The sequence below is a fragment of the Mya arenaria genome, chromosome 9, assembly GCF_026914265.1.
Source record: "Mya arenaria isolate MELC-2E11 chromosome 9, ASM2691426v1".
Taxonomy (NCBI): Eukaryota; Metazoa; Mollusca; class Bivalvia; order Myida; family Myidae; genus Mya; species Mya arenaria.
In genome coordinates, this window is record NC_069130.1 from 20,749,292 (window position 1) to 20,777,042 (window position 27,751).

At 40.8% G+C, this 27,751-nt stretch overlaps 1 protein-coding gene across 2 annotated transcripts; it reads right to left on the reverse strand.

Moving 5' to 3' along the window:
* Nucleotides 1-1,240: 1,240 nt before the first annotated feature.
* On the reverse strand, nt 1,241-27,497 carry LOC128246409 (ADP-ribosylation factor 1-like). Of its 2 annotated transcripts, XM_052964597.1 has the most exons (6): nt 27,394-27,497; nt 9,811-9,966; nt 7,289-7,366; nt 4,212-4,285; nt 3,674-3,911; nt 1,241-3,327 (listed from the first exon to the last, which is right to left on the reverse strand). In XM_052964597.1, the coding sequence occupies exons 2-6, from the start codon at nt 9,863-9,865 to the stop codon at nt 3,212-3,214; spliced, it is 561 nt and encodes a 186-aa protein (XP_052820557.1). In that variant the 5' UTR covers nt 9,866-9,966; nt 27,394-27,497; the 3' UTR covers nt 1,241-3,211. The 2 variants fall into 2 exon arrangements, with proteins under 2 accessions (XP_052820557.1, XP_052820558.1); XM_052964598.1 differs by lacking the exon at nt 9,811-9,966 and having other exon boundaries at nt 1,242-3,327; nt 27,394-27,493.
* Nucleotides 27,498-27,751: the final 254 nt, after the last annotated feature.

The following is a 27,751-nucleotide window of genomic DNA, read 5'->3' on the forward strand; positions in this document are numbered from 1 at the left end:
ACGGCCCATTTCCCCGGCTATCCCCGGTATACCCCCGGACCTGGGGGGGGGGCGTGGTTACAATTGACTGGTGCATTATTTACAAATGTCTACAACCATTAAAAGAACGTTATATTCGAATGTCTAAATACATTAATAGAACGTCATTTACAAATGTCTAAAACCATTAACAGACCGTTATTTACAAGTGTCTAAAACCATTAATAGAACATCTATACTCAATACTATATCGCAAGATTCCCATTGCCACAAAGCACTTGAATTATGTTGTTTGCTATTTCACCTTTTCTTTATTTTGCTATAGTAACAGTTTCGGTACGCATTTAAGACAACCAATTATTAATGTTTTTATACGGTCTAGCTGCGTTCTACGACTCCGGTAAACCAATTCTTAATGTATTTTGATTGCCAATCTACGACCCTGCTCAACCAATATCAATGTACTGTATATGGTCGAGCTACGATCTACGACCCAGGTCAACCAAATTTTAAGGAAATTGGATGGCCGAGCTACGATTTACGACCATGCTCAACCAATTTTTAATGCATCATAGATTGTCTAGCTACGATATGCGACCCAATTTAACCACTAATAAGGTACATGCATTGTATATGGCCGAGCTACGATCTACAACTTATGTCAGCCAATTCTTATGGTATTTAAATGGTTGACCTACGACCAAGATCAACCAATTCTTAATCTATTTTAGACGGTCGTGCTACAATATAGGATCAAGGTCATTTTAACACACTAAACCAAATTAATTTTGGTTCTGTAGTAGGGGCGCATGTCAAATGGATTCGTTCTCTAAATTACGCACCCTCTCACATCAAATACAGAAGCTTCCCCTGGTATACATTTTTTTTTAAATATTTAATGCATTATCATGTTTAACTCATTTGGCGTAAATGATAGAAGAAAAAACAAAAAACAAACAAAAAACCCCATTCGATTTGTGTACAGATTCAATTAGGAGCCTTTATATAAATGTATGTTTGAATTAATAGCTAAGTTGTCACAAATTCCCCTGGTACAAAAGCGTTAATATATCGCTTACATATTTTTATCTGTATAAAAAACGGTATACCTTTATATCATTAAGTCAAACGACTAAAACATGCTAATTCTATTGGTCAAAGGGAAGTAACTCTGTTTGGCAAATATCAGCATGACTTACGGAGTTATACAAAAACGAAGACAACCTTTCTCGTACTGTGTATGTATTTTCCTGTTTATTAATACAAATACAACAAACCATTAATGTAAGATGATCTAAAATATATTATCTGTATCAAAGGCCGAACAATGAAAGACAATTAAATAAAATGATAATACACTAAAAGTAAATATATATGAAACACAAGTTATGAACTCGATATACAATGTACAAGTTTATAATTAATATCATTATGACGTATAGTGTACATATGTTGCGAAATAGAAACGCAAAAATCTGAACGTTCTTGGTTAACATTTTTTTTCAAATTTTAAATAAGTTGACGAATGTCTCAATAATGTCTTGTTCATTTTATCGTGTTCATCTGAAAAAAATAATAATTCGGAACCCATTGAATACAACCTCGGATGTATGCCGGTACATGAAAGTGGTTTGTAAAATAAATAAGTAAATAATTATTTGCAGTGTTTTAACGTGTATTTTGTATAACTAAGTTTAAATTGATTGCCAGGGAAATTAATTATTGCATAAATGATAAAGATTCTCAAGAGTAACGTCTTAAAGTTTAACTGCTACATTGAAATCACTACGCGATCTACTTAATGCAGCGTAGTTAAATGTAAGGATTTCTGACATTGTGAACCGCCCATATACATCCAAGGTTGTTTTCGATGGAAAATGGCCGATGTGTTGTGAATGGAAAAAAAATCATTCCTATTCTGAGCATCTGTCTGCAGTGACTGGTTACAGCTAGATTTATCTAAAATGCCATCTCATAGCGAGAAAAAAAAAAACAAAAACAAATATCAGATACAGCAAACGTTATGTTGTAAAGGGACTCGTTCATGATTTGTAAAATGCACTTTTAACGAATAAAAAAAAACACGAAATATATTGTAGCAAATCATTAGGAGTGTTGAAACTAAGATACTGACAGCTGGTCCCCTTCAGCAAATGTTGATATTTGCTCAAATATTTTCTTTGAAGACCACAATTTTGATAAACATTAGAAACCTGAAGGGCATGTTCCGCGACTGGTAGAATATGCACTAATCAACTGTGACCACGGCCACCAAGGTCCGGGGGTATACCGGGCATAGCCGGGAAAATGGGCCGTTTTTTACCTTCCAGGTGGCCCTGCAGTGCCGGGTGAATGCGGTGGTTTTGTCTTGTCGCAAAAAATAGCGGGGAATGGGCCTTACCTAAGGTCCCTGGGGTGCAGGGGCATTTGGCGGGGATTTTACCAGAAGTTCGTCCCCGCAGAGCGGGGATTTTGCCCGGGCTTGGCTGGACCGAAAGTCAAAGTCCCCGCTATTCCCCGGACCTGGGGGAGCCGTGGTAACAATTGACTGGTGCATTACATTGTCATGTAATGTCACCAATATATTTAATAAAGTGTCTCTCCTCACTAAAACCAAATTATTTTTTTACTCATTTTCAGATGAATTTTCGGGAAATTAAATGTTGGTTCAAAAACATGAGCGAGTCCCTTTCAGAGTCTACATAGAAAATTGAAGATCAATTATAAATATTTACACCTCAACTTCCATTCCTTAAATGAACTGCCTTTTTGGCAATTGCGTTTGTCGATCGATGAACGCAACATCTTCGGATATGTTCGGATCGCAATTCATCGCTTAACAATATACATAAAAACTATTGATCTGGTTATTGTTTGAATTGTGTCAGATGGTCCCGTAAAGTAGAAATAAACATTTTAGAAAGTGTTAATTTATTATATTTGAAATGTATTGTTGTCATAAGTGTTTCAATTTTACGTTTAAAAGTGATTTCAAGTAGTTCATCATTTCCCGCGTTATTGTGACGTCATTTGAAAAAAATGTTTCCGGTTACAGTCGGGTCGTTATATTTACAGAATGGGTAAGAAAGGATTACTGAAAGGTATCCTTAAATGAAATGAAGTATTTATTTAACAATTCTTGAATGAAATTATGAACTGTTTGGTGTAAATATAAGTAATGAATTGCGGGGTTGATGCCATTATCATCGGGGATATGAACGCAATTGGATGGTCAAAGTACGGGTGGAGTTCTTCGGAGAAATTTTGAAGAGGGGCACAGGCGAGATGCGAGCCAGTCCAAACTGTCAGTAAGTCCGTCCCCTCGATCGGCGCTTATTGCCAGGATGTCTGAAAGAAATTACATGACTGTGATAGTAATTTTAGATTTTCCAATGTTAATAAGATAAACATATACTATTTGTACGAGTAATTGTTAGATGACATGAAGTAACATTTTAATGATTAAGAATGGGCAGAATGAGCGTAATTTCCCAGTACTATAGTTTCTTTGAGAGGCAATAGGACGTTCATCCTCTCTTGCGTAAGAGGCGGACACTAGTACGCTTAGAATGACCTCGCCATTGCTATTTCCCAGCACTATTGTTACTTTGAAAGGCAAAAAAGAACGTTCCCAAACCCATCCCCTCTGGTATGGGAGGTCGACACTATCACTTGACCACATTTGTTTACTTACGCCAGGAATGTTTCAACGCCTTCAAGTTCAACTTGGCAGCAACCTCCTCCGCACTCAGGCAATTGGGAAGGTCGTGTTTATTGACCAGGAACAGGAAGATGCTGTCTGCAAGATCCTCCGAGTCCAGAGCAGGCTTGATGATGTCACGGTTTAGCTCATCCAGACGCTCGGAGTCCGAGCCATCTATCACAATGACAACAGTGTCTCTGCTTTCGAAGTGATGGGGGATCACATTGCGCTGGAAAGATTGTTTTATATTACATATCAAATTATAATATATGCTAATAACAAATCATCATCATCATCATGATGTCATCATCATCCTCATCATCATCCTCATCATCATCCTCATCATCATCATCATCATCATCATCATCATCATCCAATCATCTTCACCACCATCACCACCACCACCACCACCACCACCACCACCACAAGAACAACAGTATCAATAACAATACTATACAAACATAATATTTAAGCCCGAACCACCAATTAAGAGTATAATATTCTTGTTTTTCTCGGAATAACAACCCACCACTTTGGCACCACCGCCGATGTCATATGTGATGAACGTGATGTTTTTATAGCTCAGTGTCTCCACGTTAAACCCTGAAAATAGCAACACAATTTCAAAAATATACAAATCTTAACATAAGCCGAAACTGTCTCTAGAGCCGGATTTGTATCAGTGACCTAATTTAAGCCACTTTAGTACTTGGGCAATATTTATAAAGCATCTTAAGCCATTTCCTAACTTAAGTCGATTTCTGAAATTTTTCATTTAGTCAAACTAAGAGAAATGTCTAAGTGTTTTTTTACATTAAAGAATGCGCTTTCTATATTTCTATAACAATATTGTTTTTCAGAAATGTTTTTATATCATATGACTACTGAGCAACTTATGATAGGAAATTGACATAAGTTGGGAAATTATTTAAGATATTTTATGAATACCAGCCCTGGGCTATCACAGGAACCGATGAAATTGCTAAACATGAGTTAGGTAATTACATTATCAAAGTATAATAGCAGTTAAAACACAGCATAAGTATAGCGTCAGTCATTTCAAAATTACAATAAACATTGGTGTTGTCGTATTAAATGAAATTTCATAATATTGGAAAACAAACAATAGATTTGTCTTCATTTTTTATGGTTATCTTGACGCACTTGAAAATGATTATGATTATTGACAAAACCGTACGTCTGTCGTTTTGTTAACGAAAGCAAATGAGCGATGTTATGTCCAGAACCATGAATAGACCGTTATTAACGAATGTCTTAAACCATGAATATACCGTTATGAACGAATGTCTCAAACCATGAATTGACCGCTGTTTACGAATGTCCAGAACCATGAATAGACAGTTATTAACGAATGTCCAGAACCATTAATAGACCGTTATTTACGAATGTCCAGAACCATTAATAGACCGTTATTAACGAATGTCTAAAACCATGAATAGACCGTTATTTACGAATGTCTTAAACCATGAATAGACCGCTATTTACGAATGTCCAGAACCATTAATAGACCCTTATTTACGATTGTCCAGAACCATGAATAGACCGTTATTTACGAATGTCTAAAACCATGAATAGATCGTTATTAACGAATTTCTCAAACCATGAATAGACCACTATTTATGAATGTCCAGAACCATGAATAGACCGTTATTAACGAATGTCTAAAACCATGAATAGACAGTTATTTACGAATGTCCAAAACCATGAATAGAACGCTATTTACGAATGTTCAGAACCATGAATAGACCGTTGTTAACGAATGTCTAAAGCCATGAATAGATTGTTATTTACGAATGTCTAAGACCATGAATAGACAGTTATTTACGAATGTCTAAAACTATGAATAGATTGTTATTAACGAATGTCTAAAACTATGAATAAACCGTTATTAACGAATGTCAAAAAACAATAACAGACTGTTATTTACGAATACAGAATTCCGATTCTCCAAAAAAAACCAGAAATAAGTAACACTTACCTACCCTATTTTTTATTTATTTACACATGACTAAAAGCAATGTTAATTTGATGCAAAACGTTTATCATTTTACGTTATAAATATTATTTAGTTAACATAACTTTTGAGATATAAAGTTGCATGACGGGATATTTTTTTAAACGAAAAAATGACATATGTTGTATGCGTGATGGTGGTGTTTAACTTCTAATTTGACCAAACTTGTAGTAGCTGACAATAAAAAGGATGTCCCGTGAGCTATCACGGTTATAAGACAATGTGTACATTATAAGATTGACAAGGTGACAGTCCTTACTAAGACGCAAAAAAAAACCCACGTCACTTCGGTATAAATTACTATATATATTTATGATTATTCATCTTTATCGATAAGCGAGGACAACTCAAATAGAAACTGATATTGTCAAAGTATTTTGTTACCTCCCTTGTATATGGCAATTCATTGCACATGCTGACTATTAATAATTCAAGAAAAAACAGTTTTGTATTTTCTTTCACTTCATATTCTTTCATCATCGATACACCGAAGAAATGATCAGCAGATTTTTAGAAAGTTGTATTATGCTAAATAAATCATAAATAATTCACGTTCTAAGTAATAGATACGGCAACCACAAACTTTAAATTATGTCAACAAAGAGGCTTGTGTGTGACGTAACTGTATTGAACCGTGTTGTCAGAGAAAACGTTCAATAATTAGCGTGCGATACAAGTGAATAGCGTCGCAATTTATCCGCAAGGTAGTTATAGAACGGTTACGCCCATTCTATTTTAGAAAAAAAAACACAAGGAAAACACCCCCACCCATGAAACAAGATATATTGCTGTGGTCAGATGAATGCTTGGTTTGTTATATGCTAATTTGCTTTAAAAAAAATTAACCCGAAGATTTCTAGGTCCATTTGGTTCCATACGCCTTATGTTTATAGAAAAGAAATGATATCTTCACGTTTGCTTTCAATCAATCAATCAATCAATCAATCAATCAATCAATCAATCAATCAATCAATCAATCAATCAATCAATCAATAAATCAATCAATCAATCAACCAATCAATCAATCAACAATCAATAAATCAAAATCATTCATTCAATCAAAATCAATCAATCAATCAATCAATCAATCAGTCAAAATCATTCGATCAATCAAAATAAATTAATCAATCAATCAATCAATCAGTCAATCAATCAATCAATCAACAATCATTACTGAATGCACATATGATGAACGGATAGGGTAGTTGTCCGTTTATTCACTCCGACATTTATCCAACTGGACATAATACCCGGACCCGACACGTCGACTATAACTTTCTTTTTAGCGGAATTGTCGGCCTGTTGCATGTATCTTATTTTGAAATATGTTTGTCATAATAGCATGTGTATTCATTGCCATTTTGCCTTAATATATTTAAAAAATAAACTCTTTAAAGATATGTAATGATTGACATAAAGAACTACCATTGTACTACGAAACGAAACATTAATTTAATTTAAATAAACAACCGTTAGATATAATTCAGAATTTGCAAACTTTAGAATCATCATAAGTTAACATAATGGCATCACATTGTCCGGATAAGCGGGAAATAGACCTGCTAGCTTACCTAAAGTGGGGAGTGTTGTCATCACCTCCCCTAGTTTAAGGCGGTATAACAGGGTGGTCTTCCCCGACCCGTCCAAACCTGAAACACAGAACATTGAATAGGATTTGATATTTAGCTGTATATATAAGTCATGAAATTATATACTTATAAACTGTATGAAGTAGGAACTCATGGTTCGCAGGTATCACACTTGGCTTCCAATCCAGGAGTTAAAAGTTCGATTCCACTCCACACCACCAAAATACTAGTCGTCTACTTTAAATGGGGATCCTCTGTGGAAGTGCTATTCACAGGTGCACGTTAAAGAACCCACAGGCCTCTGAATCATTGTTTTTCACTTAAATGTTTATTTCAACCATTTTGGGTACATATAATGAGATAAACAACACATCTGAAGATATTCAGTGCCTTTGATATACAAAAAAGAAACGGATACAGTTGTTTCTAACATTGTGATGTTAGTCTTTTTGTGATATTATAGAATGGAATTAATTTATCTGTTCACTGAAGCATAAAATCACTTCAATAGGTCTGTGTTTAGTGCTGTTTACACTAAAGGTGCTCGTCACATTGCCTGGATACAGCAATACAATTATTTATATTTTTTTATTTTGTATATTATTTTTTTATTATTTATTTTGGTGAAACTAGTGAATACATGTCATTTATAAAATTATTCCACAATTTTTCATTAAAGAAAAATAGTATAATATATTAATAAATATTTATTTATGTATTATATTTAAAACAAAAATGTATTTCTGTATCCAGGCAATGTGACGAGCTCCTTTGGTTTACACTGGGAACATTGAAGCCTGGAATTTGTGGAACAGTTTCCGACTAAAGATAAACACGAGAATGGGACATTGAAAGATAAACACGAGAATGGGACATTGAATTATGCTTGTTTGTCTAAAGGCAATAAAGTTATACCAACATATCGCATACCATTTTAAAGGTAATTGATTACCCTTTCCATGTCACTTATTTAAAAATGGATTGTTTATATGTTGGTTGAGAAATTTGCATAAAACTGGACTCTACTGTGAAATCGGGTAAGTTTGATTACACACCTTAATTTCCGATACTGTCTTTGTTTGTTCAAATTTATTTGAGATACAGCGTTTATTATTTCAAATTCATTTAAGATACAGCCTATTAATTCAGATTCATTTGAGAAACACCCTTTACTAGTTTCATTTTTTTTTAAGATACAGCCTTTGTTAGTTCAAAGTAATTTGAGAAACAGCCTTTGGTAGTTCGAATTCATTTGAAATACAACCTTTGTAAGTTCAAAATCATTTGAGATACCGCCTTTGTTAGTTCAAATCCATCTGAGATACAGCCCTTATTTATACGCGCGCTCGGGCCTTGCCCATTCGGCGAGTGCTTCAATAGTAGTGTTAGCCATTTAAGGTCAGTGTACAGACAGAATGGTTCGAGCTACAAGAACCACAGGCCTCTCTCTCTCTCTCTCTCTCTCTCTCTCTCTCTCTCTCTCTCTCTCTCTCTCTCTCTCTCTCTCTCTCTCTCTCTCTCGATTATACTAAAGTAATCAAATACAAGATACAGGAAAAGAAAAATGAAGATTTAACCTACGGTTAAAGAAAAATAAAACATCAAATTTGGAACTTAACTAAATTAGGTAGTGATGTTCCGACGATAGATTATAATCGAAATGTGTTTGGTTGGGCCTCAGATCGGGGTCAATCGATCGCATTTGGTCATAATCGATCATCGATTCAACTTACGAGTTGTTTTAACTCTTATCTCTTGTTATTTGCGTTCGGTTATTTTTCGGCAATTTTCTCTTTTGAGTTTACTTTTACATTCAGAAGTTTACATATCGTTAACAATAGGGCCTAAAGCAATAATAACTTCAAACATACACATACCTTAAGCATAGTTAAGGATTACTAGTTATATACCAAAAATACACCAACCACAATAAAGGTGTTGTCAAAAACCATTACATGTAGCCCGGAGTTCACACAACTGGGGTTTCCCATGGCGGTACAAATAAAAAGGTGAACTTGAATTTAATGTAGAGTATCAATGATTATGCTGTGTCCAAAGTAACGTGTGTATATCAAAATGGTACAATTTTGTTTGTACTAGGGGATTTGGTTGGGAAAGCCCGAATATTTATAATTCTGGGCTTCAGCTATTGTACCATTGATAATCGGTCATTTGACTGGAACGAAAGTCAAGCTGGAAACCGATTATCGAAAGTCAAACTGGAACCGATTATCGAAAGTCAAACCGGAACCGATTATCGAAAGTCAAACTAGAACCGATTATCGAAAGTCAAACTGGAACCGATTATCGAAAGTCAAACTAGAACCGATTATCGAAAGTCAAACTAGAACCGATTATCGAAAGTCAGACTGGAACCGATTATCGAAAGTCAAACTGGAACCGATTCCCAACACTTGAACTCTTATATTTGCTATGATACATAACACTTGTAAAAATACCGGTCAACAATCTTATTTAAATTATTTGATAAACTGTGTGCCTACCTAGCAGTAAAATTCGGACTTTTTTATGTTTGAATCTCGTCCAAAGATTCCCCATCTCGTCTGTCACTTTAGGCAGGGTGTTGGGAGTCTGTCATGAACACTTTCAATCTATATAAGGACACTTTTCACTAATCCCATCAATTCATTTAACTGCTTCTGAAAAAATAGAAAAATATTTTCTGTTGCACGTTTTCATAGCTCAAAATGCATTTTGTAAAACATTGATAATTTTCTCTGAGATATGATAAGAACTAAAAACACAACAACATTCGGTTCGGGTTACCCGACCCTACCTAGGAAATAGGCGTCGACCCTACCGTATTGGTTTAAACATATTTTATTGAGCAAAATTAATCAACATTTCAATACAAATAAATAATCAAATTTCAGGATTGAAACGCTCTCAGATATTTACGCAAAAAACTGCTCGTTCCAAGACAAAAATTAAGTTGTCAAAACGTTCAATCTATGGGAGTGCAGCTTTAAAGCAAATGTGCACCCGATGATCGCTTTGCAAGAAAAAAAGAAAATTGTCGAAAACTGTCATAAATTTGGTATTAATGTGTACAATGCATTGAAACTCACAAACTGAAGTACCACATAGTTTACAATTTATTTGAGTTAGCAGTTATTTCGTATTTTTCATTAAAAACGGTTACTGTGTATGTCTACCTAGTAGAATTCATTACTTATGCGTGATTGGCTAGTCGATGTTGTCACGTGATACTACCGAGTTAGGTGTATAGCTTAATTATGTCAACCGATTAGAGTTAGCCGTCGTAGCTCAGTGGATACGACGCTGAACTGCAATTAAGGCGACACGGGTTACATGATCATGCAGTGTTTCTGCCCCTTTTTGGGCCGGAAGTAGGCCCCATTCCCCTCATGAAAAGGCATCTATTTTTCCCTTGCCCTAATAGCAGGTCTAGCGGCATTTACGGTACAAAGCTACTCCTTTGACGAATATACTATGAACCGATTTGGGCAAATCTTCCCCTTTGGATTAAAAAATTGTCACACTCGGGGATATGGCGCGGTCAAGTCATAATACAGCCATAATAGGGCGCGGGCAGACCTTTATAAACACAACAACGACGACGACGACAACAACAACAACAAAACGACGACGACGACGACAACGACAACAAAACGACAACGACGACGACGACGACGACAACAACAACAACAAAAAAAAAAAAAAACGACGACGACAAGGACAACAACAATAAAACGACGACGACGACGACAATAGTGATGTTATGTACAGACGTTGCTTGGCCATATGGTAGACTTTGTTAAGAACATGAACATTGACAATATAAATATCGACACGCTGTGTTGCGAAATAGAAGTTACCGACGTCTTTAAAAGGAAATAACTTGTTACTACTCATATTATTGAATTGCACGTGAATTGTATAAATATTTGTAACAATATTCCTATAAGTAGGAATAATAATTCCATTAATGTCTATACCCAGAAAATGCTACATAAAAATCAAAGCTCAAAGAAACCTTGCAATACCCGGCACCATTTTACAACTGTATACCCAGAAAATATTACATAAAAATCAAGGCTCCAAGAAGTCTTGCAAAACCCGGCACCATTTTACAACTGTATATCCTGAAAGTGCTACATCACAATCAAGGCTCAAAGAAATCTTGCAAAACCCGGCACCATTTTACAATTGTATATCCTGAAAATGCTACATAAAAATCTGTTTCTGTGACATTGATAGGTTACATCGGAGCCCAAATACGTTCCATGGTACATATAAAGCGGAAATTTCCTTGCTTCTGCAATAACCTTTGTCTAGACTTATAACAGGGATGTAGTATTACTATCTATCAATGTTGCCGCAAAGAATCGTTACAAAGAGCAACTTATTGTATAAAGTATTTTGGAGAATATGAATTTGTTTCAAGAACACTTTAGATCAATAGATATCGGATTGAGATATTGTTTTTTCAACTGTATTCTTAACACGTAAACAGGGGCGGAGCCAGGAATCGACGTTAGAGAGGGTGCAATTTAGGGGCGCCCCTCCCTCAGAACCTTAACTTATTGGGTTGAACGCTTTAACGATTTTAGTCCTAAATGGAACATATTTCGCGTATTTTATTACCTTTTTTCTCCTATAATAAAATAAACAGTAAACTTGCACGATTTTTTGTGGGGTTGGGGCACCAGGTGTGCCCCCCACACTCCCGCCTGGATTCCCCAGTTGTGAAGTCAGTTTTCCAAAACAGATTCGCATGAAATATTGCGGTTCAGTAATAAGGCCAAACCAAATCGTTTCTTTTTTTAAGCGTCCGCGGACGGATAGGTTTTTGATTCCCCGATTTTTTTATATGGTCAGCAATCTTGCCGAATATTTTTCATTTCCGTCTACTATTGTTCCGACTACAGAACACAAGTGTAAACAACATGCTTCAAACTTTGTATCAGAACAAGTGTTAAAGCCAAGGAAATACACGGAAACATGTGGATACATGTTTACTCACCGAAAGAGACGTGATGCAGGTCACCAGAAAAGCGTCCTATCATAATATTCCATTTATTATATACCTGCATGTTTAGTTATTGTTTTGTGAAGTTTTCTTTGTTTAATGTCTTCATTCCAAGCAAAATATTGCCTTCCGACGTAGCATAATGACGCAATTTATCACGTGGTATACACACACTGAATATGGTCCCCTTCAGTTTATCACAATCGTGTCTCTTTCAGATCATAGCATAGTAAAAAAGTGAAAAATAGAGGATACTGAGATAGAATCGATTTGGTGTAATTTTTAAGTCATATATTTGAGCCAAACTCTGTTAAAAGAAGTAATAAGGACTCTAATACAAACGTTTCGAATATAAATAAATATGACGTCATTTACGGCTAAATTCAAGAATATACCTGTTGTAAAAAGAACAGACTTAAAAGGGTAATACCTACTTTTCTGTTAGTGTTGCCATGACACTAGGTAAAATGTGTGAACACTTTTGTTCATACTTTCCTTGGCAGAAAAACATGAAATAACAATCTCTTTTAAATTATATTTGTAAAATTGGCAAAAACGATTATTGTGAGAAATGAAAATATAGTACTCTAATACTACACACTGGTTATCAAACACTAGTATATTTTCCCAAACTGCTTTTGCTTTTGCCTCCCATACATGCCATAATGGTTTTAATTATATATCAGTCCAATCAGATCAATGCATTGTGAATATGTAATAAATACATGGTTTCACCGTCGCCAAATTGATTTCAAGACAGAAATTAAATTCACGTGCGAACGTTAGAACGTTATACCGTTCGCACATAGAACGGGCATATATATGTATACTACAGAACGCCCGGGCGTACCTATGTATACTTCAGAGTACCGGGCGTACCAATGCACACCCCAGAGTGTCCGGGTGTACCTATGCACACTCCAGAGTACCCGGATGTACCTATGCACCCTCCAGAGTGCCCGGGTGTACAAATGCACACTTCAGAGTGCCCGGGTGTACAAATGCACACTTCAGAGTGCCCGGGTGTACAAATGCACACTTCAGAGTACCCGGATGTACCTATGCACCCTCCAGAGTGCCCGGGTGTACAAATGCACCCTCCAGAGTGCCCGGGTGTACAAATGCACACTTCAGAGTGCCCGGGTGTACAAATGCACACTTCAGAGTGCCCGGGTGTACCTATGCATACTCAAGAGTGTCAGGGCGTACCTATTTATACTCCAGAGTGAGCGGGCGTACCTAAGCATACTCCAGAGAGCCCGGGTTTACCTATGCATACTCCAGAGTGCTCTGACATACCAATGCAAACTCTAGATCGCCCGGGAGTACCTATGCATACCCCATATTGCCCGGGCGTAACTATGCATATTCCATATCTCCCGGGCTAAACTATGCATACTCAAGATAGCCCAGGCGTAACAAGGCATACTCCAGATCGCCCGGGCGTAACTATCCATACTCCAGATCGCCCGGGCTAAACTACTCATACTCAAGATAGCCCAGGCGTAACTAGGCATACTTCATATCGCAAGGGCTAAACTACTCATACTCAAGATAGCCCAGGCGTAACAAGGCATACTCCAGATCGCCCGGGCGTAACTATCCATTCTCCATATCGCCAGGGCTAAATTAAGCATACTCAAGATAGCCCAGGCGAAACTAGGCATACTCCAGATCGCCCGGGCGTAACTATCCATACTCCAGATCGCCCGGGCTAAACTACTCATACTCAAGATAGCCCAGGCTTAACAAGGCATACTTCATATCGCAAGGGCTAAACTACTCATACTCAAGATAGCCCAGGCATAACTAGGCATACTTCATATCGCAAGGGCTAAACTACTCATACTCAAGATAGCCCAGGCATAACTAGGCATACTCCAGATTGCCCGGGCGTAACTATGCATATTCCATATCTCCCGGGCTAAACTATGCATACTCAAGATAGCCCAGGCGTAACAAGGCATACTCCAGATCGCCCGGGCGTAACTATCCATTCTCCATATCGCCAGGGCTAAATTAAGCATACTCAAGATAGCCCAGGCGAAACTAGGCATACTCCAGATCGCCCGGGCGTAACTATCCATACTCCAGATCGCCCGGGCTAAACTACTCATACTCAAGTTGCCCAGGCGTAACTAGGCATACTTCATATCGCAAGGGCTAAACTACTCATACTCAAGATAGCCCAGGCATAACTAGGCATACTTCATATCGCAAGGGCTAAACTACTCATACTCAAGATAGCCCAGGCGTAACTAGGCATACTCCAGATCGCCCGGGCGTAACTATCCATACTCCAGATCGCCCGGGCTAAACTACTCATACTCAAGATAGCCCAGGCGTAACTAGGCATACTTCATATCGCCCGGGCGTAACTATCCATACTCCAGATCGCAAGGGCTAAACTACTCATACTCAAGATAGCCCAGGCATAACTAGGCATACTTCATATCGCAAGGGCTAAACTACTCATACTCAAGATAGCCCAGGCATAACTAGGCATACTTCATATCGCAAGGGCTAAACTACTCATACTCAAGATAGCCCAGGCATAACTAGGCATACTTCATACCGCAAGGGCTAAACTACGCATACTCAAGATAGCCCAGGCATAACTAGGCATACTTCATATCGCAAGGGCTAAACTACGCATACTCAAGATAGCCCAGGCATAACTAGGCATACTCCAGATCGCCCGGGCGTAACTATCCATACTCCAGATCGCCCGGGCTAAACTACTCATACTCAAGATAGCCCGGGCGTAACTAGACATACTTCATATCGCAAGGGCTAAACTACTCATACTCAAGATAGCCCAGGCATAACTAGGCATACTTCATATCGCAAGGGCTAAACTACTCATACTCAAGATAGCCCAGGCGTAGCTAGGCATACTCCAGATCGCCCGGGCGTAACTATCCATACTCCAGATCGCCCGGGCTAAACTACTCATACTCAAGATAGCCCAGGCGTATCTAGGCATACTTCATATCGCCCGGGCGTAACTATCCATACTCCAGATCGCAAGGGCTAAACTACGCATACTCAAGATAGCCCAGGCATAACTAGGCATACTTCATATCGCAAGGGCTAAACTACTCATACTCAAGATAGCCCAGGCATAACTAGGCATACTTCATATCGCAAGGGCTAAACTACTCATACTCAAGATAGCCCAGGCATAACTAGGCATACTTCATATCACAAGGGCTAAACTACTCATACTCAAGATAGCCCAGGCATATCTAGGCATACTTCATATCGCAAGGGCTAAACTACTCATACTCAAGATAGCCCAGGCATAACTAGGCATACTCCAGATCGCCCGGGCGTAACTATCCATACTCCAGATCGCCCGGGCTAAACTACTCATACTCAAGATAGCCCAGGCGTAACTAGGCATACTTCATATCGCCCGGGCGTAACTATCCATACTCCAGATCGCCCGGGCTAAACTACGCATACTCAAGATAGCCCAGGCATAACTAGGCATACTTCATATCGCAAGGGCTAAACTACTCATACTCAAGATAGCCCAGGCGTAACTAGGCATACTTCATATCGCAAGGGCTAAACTACTCATACTCAAGATAGCCCAGGCATAACTAGGCATACTTCATATCGCAAGGGCTAAACTACTCATACTCAAGATAGCCCAGGCGTAACTAGGCATACTCCAGATCGCCCGGGCGTTACTATTCATACTCCAGATCGCCCGGGGGTAACTATGCATACCCACAGAGTTCCCGGGGGTACTTATATATACATACTCCAGATCGCTTAGGCGTACCTATGCATACTCAAATGCATACTACAGAAGGGTCGGGCGTACCGATGCATATTACCGAACGGTCGGGCGTACTTATGCATACTACAGAACGGTCGAGCGTATCTATGCATACTACAGAAAGGCCGGGAGAAATCATTCATAATACAGAACGGTCGGGCGTACCTATGCATACTACAGAATTGTTATGCGTACCGATGCATAATACAGAACGGTCTGACTTGTCTGTGCATACTACTGAACGGTCGTGTTTGCCTATGCATAGTTCAGAACGGTCGGGCGTACCTATGCATACTACAGAACGGTCGGGCGTACTTATGCTTACTACAGAATGGTCTGGTGTACTTATGCATACTGGTCGGGCGTACCTATGCATACTACAGAATTGTCAGGCGTACCTATGCATACTACTGAATGGTTAAACTGGTCTATGCATACTACAGAACGGTCGGGCGTACCTATATATACTACAGAACGGTTGGGCGTACCTATGTATACTTCAGAACTGTCGGGCGTACCTATGCATTCTACAGAACGGTTTGGCGTACCTATGCATACTACTGAACGGTCGGGCTTGTCTATGCATTTTACAGAACGGTCGGGCGTACCTATGTATACTACAGAACGGTTGGGCGTACCTATGATTACTACAGAACGGTCGGTCGTACTAATGTATACTACATAACGCTCGGGTGTACCTATGCATACTACAGAACGGTCGGGCTTCTCTATGTATACTACAGAACGGCCCGGCGTGCCTATGCATACTACAGAACGGTCGGGCTTGTCTATGCATACTACAGAACGGCCGGGCCTGTCGATGCATACTACAGAACGGTCGGGCTTTGCTATGCATACTACAGAACGGTCAAGCTTGTCTATGCATACTACTAAACGGACGGGCGTACCTATGCATATTTCAGATCGGTCGGGCGTACTTATGCATACTACAGGACGGTCGGGCGTACTTATGCATTCTACAGAATGGTCGGTTGTACCTATGCCTACTACAAAACGGATTGGCGATCTGTACATACTACAGAACGGTCCGGCGTGTCGATACATACTACAGAATAGTTGCGCTAACCTATGCATACTACAGAATGGTCGGGCGTACCTATGCATAGTACAGGACGGCCAGGCGTACCAATGCATAGTACAGAACGGTCGGGCGAACTATACATACTACAGAACGGTCGGGGTTATCTATGCTTACCACAGAACTGTCAGGCGTACTTATGCATACTACAAAATGGTCGGGCGAACCTATGCATACTTCAGAATGGTCGGGCGTACCTATGCATACTACAGAATGGTCGGGCGTAACCATTCATACTACAGAATGGTCGGGCGAATTTATACATACTACAGAATGGTCGGTCCTACCTATATATACTTCAGAAGAGTTGGGCGTATTTATGCTTACTACAGAATGGTCTGGTGTACTGATGCATATTGGTCGGGCGTACCTATGCATACTACAGAACGACCGGGCGTACCTATGCATACTACTGAAACGTCGGGCTTGTCTATGCATACTACAAAACGGTCTTGCGTATCTATGCATACTACAAAACGGTCGGGCGTACCTATACATACCACAGAACGGTTGGGCGTACTTATGCATACAACAGAACACCGGTCGTATCTATGCATACTGCAGAATGGTCGGTTGTACATATGCATACTACAGAATCGTCGGGCGTACTTATGCATACTACAGAACAATCGGACGTACCTATGCATACTATATAATTATCGGGCTTACCAACGCATACTACAGAACGGTCGAGCGTACTTATTCATATTATAAAACGGTCGGGCGTACTTATGCATACTACAGAACGGTCGGGCGTATCTATGCATACTACAGAACGGTCGGGCTTACTTATGCATACTACAGAACGGTCGGGCGTACCTATGCATACTACAGAACGGTCGGGCGTACTTTCGCATACTACAGAATGGTCGGGCGAACCTATGCATACTACAGATCGGTCGGGCGTACTTATGCATACTACAGAACGGTCGGGCTTGTATATGAATGCTACAGAATGGTCGGGCGTACCTATGCATACTACAAAACGGTCGGACGTACTTATGCATACTACAGAATTGTCGGGCGTAATTATGCATACTACAGAACGGTCGGGCTTGTCTTTGCATACTACAGAATGGTCGGGCGTACATATGTATATATTTCAGAATGAACGGGCGTACCTATGTATACTACAAAAACAACCGGGCGGACCTATGCATACTACAGACTTGTCGGGCGTACCTATGCATACTACAATGCATACTACAGATCGGTCGGGCGTACCTATGCATACTACAATGCAAACTGCAGAACGGTCGGGCGTACCTATGCATACTACTGAACGGTCGAGATTGTCTATGCATACTACAAAACGGTCGGGCGTACTTATGCGTACTACAGAATGGTCGGGCGAACTAATGCTTTCTTCAGAACGGTCGGGCGTACCTATGCATACTACAGAACGGTCTCGCTTGTCTTTGCATACTACTGAATGGTCGGATGTACCTATGTATACTTCTGAACGGTCGACCGTACTAATGCATACTAGAGAACGGTTGGGCGTACCTATACATACTGCAGAACGGTCGGGCGTAATTATGCATACTACAGAACTGTCGGGCGTACCTAGGAAAATACTACAGAAAGGTCGGGCGTACCTATGCATACTACTGAACGGTCGGGCTTGTCTATGCATACAACAGAACGGCAGGGCGTACCTATGCACACTACAGAAGGAGCGAGCGTACCTATGCATACTACAGAATGGTCTGGTGAACCTATGCATACTACAAAACGGTCGGGCGTACCTATGCATACTACAGAACGGTCGGGCGTACTAATGCATACTACAGAACGGTCTGGTGTACTATTGCATACTACAAACGGTCGGGCGTACTAATACATACTAAAGAACGGTCGGGCGTACCTATGCATAATACAGAATGGTCGGCCGTACCTATGCATACTAAATAACAACCAGGCGTACCTATGCATACTAGAAAATGGTCGTGTGTACCTATGCAAGGTACAAAACAGTCCTGCGTACTTATGGATACTACAGAACAAGCGGGCGTACCTGTGCATACTACAGAATGATCGGGCGTACTTATCCATACTACAGAACAACCGGCGTACTTGTGCATACTACAGAATGGTCGGGCGCACAAATGCACACTACAAAACGGTCGGGCGTATCTATGCATACTACCGAACAGTCGGGCGTACTTATTTATACTACAGAATGATCGCGCTTACCTTTGCATACTACTGAACGGTCAGGCTTGTCTATGCATACAACAGAACGCCAGGGCGTACCTATGCACACTACAGAAGGAACGAGCGTACCTATGCATACTACAGAATGGTCTGGTGAACCTATGCATACTACAAAACGGTCGGGCGTACCTATGCATACTACATAATGGTCCGGCGTACAAATGCATACTACAATACGGTCGGGCGTACTTATGCATACTACCGAACGGTCAGGCTTGCCTATGCATACTACATAATGGTCCGGCGTACCTACGCAAACTCGAGAACGGTCTGGCGTACTTATACATTCTACAGAATTGTCAAGCGTACCTATGCATACTACATAATGATCGTGCGTACCATTGTATACTTCAGAACGGTCGAGCGTATTTTGGCATACTACAAAACGGTAGGGTGTACTTATGCATACTACAGAACTATCGTGCGTACCTATGCATACAACAAACGGTAGGACGTACTTATGCATACTACAGAACGGTTGCGTGTACCTAACCATACTATAGAACGGTCGGACGTACTAATGCATACTACAAAACGGTGGGGCGTACTAATGCATACTACAGAACGGTCGGGCGTACCTATGCATACTACAGAATGGTTGGGCTTACTAATGCTTACTACAGAATGGTCGGGCGTACCTATGCATACTACTGAACGGTCGGGCGTACCAATGCATACTACAAAACGGTCGGGCGTACTTATGCATACTACAGAACTGTCGGGCTTGTACATGCATACTACAGAATTGTCGGGCGTACTTATGCATACTACAAAACGGTGGGGCTTACTAATGCATACTACAGAACGGTCGGGCGTACCTATGCATACTACAGAATGGTCGGGCGTACTAATGCTTACTACAGAATGGTCGGGCGTACCTATGCATACTACTGAACGGTCGGGCAAACAAATGCATACCACAGAACGGTCGGGCGTACCTATGCATAATACAGAACGGACGGGCGTACCAAGGCATACTACAGAACTGTCGGTGTACTTATGCATACTACAGAATGGTCAGGCGTACCTATGCATACTACAGAACGGTCGGGCTTGTATATGCATACTTCAGAATGATCGGGCGTACCTATGCATACTACAAAACAACCGGGCGTAGTTATGCATACTACATAATAGTCGGGCGCGCAAATCCATACTACAAAACGGTCGGGCGTATCTATGCATACTACAAAATGGTCGGGCGTACTTATGCATATTACAGAACGGTCTAGCTTGTCTATGCATGCTTTAAAACGGCCGGGCGTACGTATGCATACAACATAATGGTCGGGCGTACCTATGCATAAGGCAGAACGGCCAGGCGTACCTATGCATACAACAGAACGGTCGGGCGTACTTCTGCATACTATAGCATGGTCGGGCGTACATATGCATACTACTGAACGGTCGGGCATAGCTATGCATACAACAGAGCGGTCGGGCGTACCTATGCATACTACAGAAGGAGCGAGAGTACCTATGAATACTCCAGAGTGCCCGGGCGTACCTATGCATACTCCAGAGTACCCGGACGTACCTATGCATACAACAGATCGCCCGGGCGTACCTATGCATACTCTAGATCGCCTGGACGTACCTATGCATACTCCAGAGTGCCTGGGCGTACCTATGCATACTACAGATTTCCTGGGCGTACATATGCATGCTACAGAATGCAAGGGCGCACCTATGCATACATCCGAACACCCGGGCGTACCAATTAATACTCCAGAACGCCGGGGCGTACTTTTGCATACTTCTGAACGCCCGGGAGTACCTTTGTATACACCTAAACAACCAGGCGTACCAATGAATACTTCAGAACGCCCGAGTGTACGTTTGCACACCCCAGAACGCCCGGGCGTATCTATGCATACACCAGAACGCCCGGGCATACATATGCATACTCCATAATGCCCGGGCGTACTTATGCAAACTTCAAAAACCTCGGGTGTACCTATGCATACACCAGAACGCCTGGGCATACCTTTGTCCAAAGTACTCAGGCGTACTAATGCAAACTCCAGAACCCTCGGGCGTACCTATGCAAACACCAGAACGCCTTGGCGTACGTTTGTCCAAAGTACTCAGGCGTACTAATTCAAACTACAGAACCCTCGAGCGTACTTATGCATACACCAGAATTCCTTGGCGTACCGAAACTCCATAACGCCCGGTAGTACATATATATGCACGCTGCAGAGTAACAGGGCGTATCTTTGCGATTTTGCGTATCAGCCAATGTGGTTGTTTTTGTAATTCAGTGAGATGATGCTCACTCCACACATTCTTATTCATTAAGCTTTTACACATTATAACAAATTAGTCAGATAATTGTGATGAAAACAGAAAGTTCCATTACTATGCATACTACCGAACGGTCGGGCGTACCTAAGCATACTACAGAATGTTCAGGCGTACCTATGCATACTACAGAACGGTCTGGCGTACCTATGCATGCTACAAAACGATCGGGCGTACTTTTGCATACTACAGAATGGTTGGGCGTTTTTATGCATACTTCTGAACGGTCGGTCTTGTCTATGCATACTGTTGAACGGTTGGGCTTGACTATGCATACTATAGAACGGACGGGCGTACCAAGGCATACTACAGAACTGTCGGTGTACTTATGCATACTACAGAATGGTCAGGCGTACCTATGCATACTACAGAACGGTCGGGCTTCTATATGCATACTTCAGAATGATCGGGCGTACCTATGCATACTACAAAACAACCGGGCGTAGTTATGCATACTACATAATAGTCGGGCGCGCAAATCCATACTACAAAACGGTCGGGCGTATCTATGCATACTACAAAATGGTCGGGCGTACTTATGCATATTACAGAACGGTCTAGCTTGTCTATGCATGCTTTAAAACGGCCGGGCGTACGTATGCATACAACATAACAGTCGGGCGTACCTATGCATAAGGCAGAACGGCCAGGCGTACCTATGCATACAACAGAACGGTCGGGCGTACTTCTGCATACTATAGCATGGTCGGGCGTACATATGCATACTACTGAACGGTCGGGCATACCTATGCATACAACAGAACGGTCGGGCGTACCTATGCATACTACAGAAGGAGCGAGAGTACCTATGAATACTAAATAATGCTCTGGTGTACCTATGCATTCTACAGAACGGTCGGGCTTGTCTATGCATACTACAAAACGGTCGGGCGTACTTATGCATACTACAGAACAACCAGGCGTAACTATGCATACTAGAGAATGGTCGGGTGTACCTATGCATACTACAAAACGGTCGGGCGTACTTATACATATTACAGAACAAGTGGGCGTACTTATGCATACTACATAATAATCGGGCGTACAAATGCATACTACAATACAGTCGGGCGTACCTATGCATACTACCGAACGGTCGGGCGTACCTAAGCATACTACAGAATGTTCAGGCGTACCTATGCATACTACAGAACGGTCTGGCGTACCTATGCATGCTACAAAACGATCGGGCGTACTTTTGCATACTACAGAATGGTTGGGCGTTTTTATGCATACTTCTGAACGGTCGGTCTTGTCTATGCATACTGTTGAACGGTTGGGCTTGACTATGCATACTATAGAACGGTCGGGCATATCTATGATTACTACAAAACGGTCGGGCGTACTTATGCATACTACATAATGGTCGGTCGTAGTAATGCTTACTACAGAACGGTCGGGCGTACTTTTGCATACTTCAGAACGGTCGCGTTTGTCTATGCACACTACAGAACGTTCGGGCGTAGTTATGCATACTACAGAATGGTCGGGCGTACCAATGCATACTATGGAAAGGTCTTGCTCGTCTATGCATACTACAAAACGGTCGTGCGTATCTATGCATACAACAGAACGGTCGGGCGTACCTTTGCATAATAAAGATTGGTCGGGTGTACTAATGCATACTACAAAACAACAGGGCGTAACTATGCATACATCGTTAAGGTCGAGTGTACCTATGCATAGTAAAGAACGGTCGAGCGTACTCATGCATACTACATATTGATCTGGCGTACCAAGGCATACTACAGAACGGTCGAGCGTACTTTTGCATACTACAGAACGGTCGGGTGTACTTATTCATACTACAGAACGGTCGGGCGTACCTATGCATACTACAAAAACGTCGGGTGTACCTATGTATACTACAGAACGGTCGGGCATGTCTATGCATACTACTGAACGATCGGGCGTACCTTATGTAATGTATACTTCTAAACGGTCGGGCGTACCTATTCATACTACAGAATGTTCGGGCGTACCTATGTGTACTACAGAAAGGTCGGGCGTGCCTTTGCATACTACTGAACGGTCGGGCGTACTTATGCATATTACAGTTCTGTCGGGCTTGTCTGTGCATACTTCAGAATGGTCGCGCGTACCTATCCATACTACAGAATAGTCTGGTGTACTTATGCATACTATTGAACGGTCGGGCGTACCTATGCATACTACAAAGCGGTCGGGCGTACCTATGCATAATAAAAAAACTGTCAGGCGTACTTATGCATACTACAGAACAACCGGGCATACCTATGCATACTAATAGTATAGAACGGTCGGGCGTACCTATGTATACTACTGAACGGTCGGGCGTAGTTATGCATACTATAGAACGGTCGGGCGTACCTATACATACTACTGAACGGTCGGGCTTGTCTATGCATACTACAAAACGGTCGTGCGTATCTATGCATACTGCAGAATGGTCGGGTGTACATATGCATACTACAGAACCGTCGGGCGTACTTATGCATACTACAGAACAATCGGACGTACCTATGCATACTATATAATTATCGGGCGTACCTATGCATACTACAGAACGGACGGGCATGCCTATGCATGCTTCTGAACGGTCGGGCGTACCTATGTATACTACAAAACGGTCGGGCGTACTTACGCATACTACAGAATGGTCGGGCAAACCTATGCATACTACAGAACGGTCGGGCGTACAAATGCGTACTACAGAACGGTCGGGCGTATCTATGCATACTACAGAACGGTCGGGCGTTACGATGCATAATACAGAACGGTCAGGTGTGACTATGTATAATATAGAACGGTCGGGCGTACTTATGCATACTACGGAATGGTCGGGCGTAACTATGCATACTACATAATGATCGGGCGTACCAATGCATACTACAGAACGGTCGGGCGTACCTATGCATACTTCAGAACGGTCGAGCGTACTTTTGCATACTACATAACGGTCGGGCGTACCTATGCATACTACAGAACGATCGGGCGTACCTATGCATACTACAGAACGATAGGGCGTACTTATACATACTACAGAGCAACCGGGCGTACCTATGCATACTACAGAATGTTCGGGTGTCCCTTTGCTTACAGCAGAACGGTCGGGCGTACTTATGCATACTAAAGAACAACCGGGCGTACCTATGCATAGTATAGAATGATCGGGCGTACCTATACATAGTACAGAATGATCGGCCTTATGCATACTACAGAACGGTGGCGCGTACTTATGCATACTACAAAACAGTCGGGCTTGTACATTCATACTCCAGAGTGCCCGGGTGTACTTATGCATTCTACAGAACGCTTGGGCGTACTTACGCATACTCCAGTGTGACCGGGCCTACCAATGCATACTCCAGAGTGCCCGCGTGTAACTATGCATACTCCAGAGTGCCCTGACGTACCCATGCATTATCCAGATCGCCGGGCGTACGTAAGCATACTTCAAAGTGCCCGGGCGTACCTATGCATACTCCAGAGTGCCCGGGCGTACCTATGCATACTCCAGAGTACCCGGACGTACCTATGCATACAACAGATCGCCCGGGCGTACCTATGCATACTCTAGATCGCCTGGACGTACCTATGCATACTCCAGAGTGCCTGGGCGTACCTATGCATACTACAGATTTCCTGGGCGTACATATGCATGCTACAGAATGCAAGGGCGCACCTATGCATACATCCGAACACCCGGGCGTACCAATTCATACTCCAGAACGCCGGGGCGTTCTTTTGCATACTTCTGAACGCCCGGGAGTACCTTTGTATACACCTAAACAACCAGGCGTACCAATGAATACTTCAGAACGCCCGAGTGTACGTTTGCACACCCCAGAACGCCCGGGCGTATCTATGCATACACCAGAACGCCCGGGCATACATATGCATACTCCATAATGCCCGGGCGTACTTATGCAAACTTCAAAAACCTCGGGTGTACCTATGCATACACCAGAACGCCTGGGCATACCTTTGTCCAAAGTACTCAGGCGTACTAATGCAAACTCCAGAACCCTCGGGCGTACCTATGCAAACACCAGAACGCCTTGGCGTACGTTTGTCCAAAGTACTCAGGCGTACTAATTCAAACTACAGAACCCTCGAGCGTACTTATGCATACACCAGAATTCCTTGGCGTACCGAAACTCCATAACGCCCGGTAGTACATATATATGCACGCTGCAGAGTAACAGGGCGTATCTTTGCGATTTTGCGTATCAGCCAATGTGGTTGTTTTTGTAATTCAGTGAGATGATGCTCACTCCACACATTCTTATTCATTAAGCTTTTACACATTATAACAAATTAGTCAGATAATTGTGATGAAAACAGAAAGTTCCATTACTGATCAATATATATGTGCTTTATTAGGCTTGTAATAGTTCACTCCGATCATAATCGTTGTATATGAAGTAAAATATCTGAACATGTCTGTAAGTATTTGTACCTTAAATGGTTCTGAAATGAACTGTTCCGATTACCAGTATAATATATAACAGGGTTTATTGTCATATGGAGCCTTAGCACATGAGGCCAGAATCGCCATCGTTGTTCTCACAAAGTTTGTCATGATCGTCACCGATGATAGAGAGTGTAGGCCAAATTGAAACTTCTGAAGGTTCAATTAAACATTTTCAAATGAAACTTTTACAATAAGGACTTTTGTCATTTGTGTTCATAAACATTTAAATAAAGTAACTAATTCAACGAAAAGTAAAGGTCCTTTGTAAAGTTTGTAAAGCATTTAACTAACATCAACTTTTAGGCGACACGATAACACGGAATATGACCGCATATTGCGAAAAAACAATTGGGAACTTTCGGAATCTTTTAAGTTGAACAAATTTTTTTTTTGTTAAAACATATTCCATTCTTTACATTTATGAACTATTATCTAAAATATATATCCATGTCAAGAAAATAATTAATAAAATATAATGTTAACCAAAAGGTTGTTTTTATAATATACATTTTTTGTGATTTTTCCTAAACGTTTATGTCCTGCTGTTCAGTGCTTAATGACTGAACCTTTTAAAGCATTCAAAACCGTTTGCAGAAATGTTTTATTAATTAAAAAAAATATTTGGAAAGAGAAAAACACAATTACAAGATATATCCTTTGGGTGACACGAGTCTCCCAAAGGTTGCACAAAGGTTGCATTTGTCTAAATATATATATATATATATATATATATATATATATATATATATATATATATATATATATATATATATATATATATATATATATATATATATATATATGCAAGCTCCAAAGTACCCGGGCGTACCTTTCGCATACCTTTTCTAATTCAGTTAGATGGCGCTCACACCGCCCATTCTTATTCATTAAGAATTTATTTCATGTCATCTAAATATTACTTAGAGCTTTGTGCTTAATTTACGACGTTTTCATTTCTTTCGCACGATCAAGTAGAATAAACGCAAGACTGCGATTTTGCAATTTCGTGAATCGTGTTAGAACACTGTCAACATACTCTGATTAACCTACAAAACCCTGGGCGAGTTTTTGTAAAAATAATGTTAGTTATCTAAAGAAAAATCAACAGCAGTACCAATTGTGTACGTGTCTGCAAAAAGACTTGAGGTATTTTGTTTTCGAGTTTATCGCTTTCATTGAAAGAACACAAAAGAAACTATAAACTTACTTTATTATGCAGTTTGCCGCTTATTCCAGCAGTCCACGGAATTAAGCACCGTTTGTCTAACGTACCAGCAAGCTATGGTAGCCTCCGTAGATAGATCAGAGACAAATATACCCGGGCAACTTATATAGTAAGCGGTAGACTGCATGGCTCTTTGAACAACCTCGTTTCGAAAGACGATATAAATGATGTTCACGTCATCTTATATGCAAACAGACCACGTTCGTCCTTGACACAGATGCAGATCACGCTCTGTTATAATGTTAGTAACATTGCAGACTTAAATTTCTAAATAAACTCTTATACAGCAAAATTACAAAAACGTTGACATCAACTTATTTCAACAGTTTTCATAAGGTAG

Coding starts and splice junctions, on each gene's coding strand:
- LOC128246409 (XM_052964597.1), bottom strand. CDS start 9,865: ATGGGGAATCTTTGGACGAGATTCAAACATAAAAAAGTCCGAATTTTA. Junction 7,367..9,810: donor AGTCCGAATTTTACTGCTAG/GTAGGCACACAG, acceptor TCTGTGTTTCAG/GTTTGGACGGGTCGGGGAAG. Junction 3,912..4,211: donor TCGGCGGTGGTGCCAAAGTG/GTGGGTTGTTAT, acceptor CAATCTTTCCAG/CGCAATGTGATCCCCCATCA.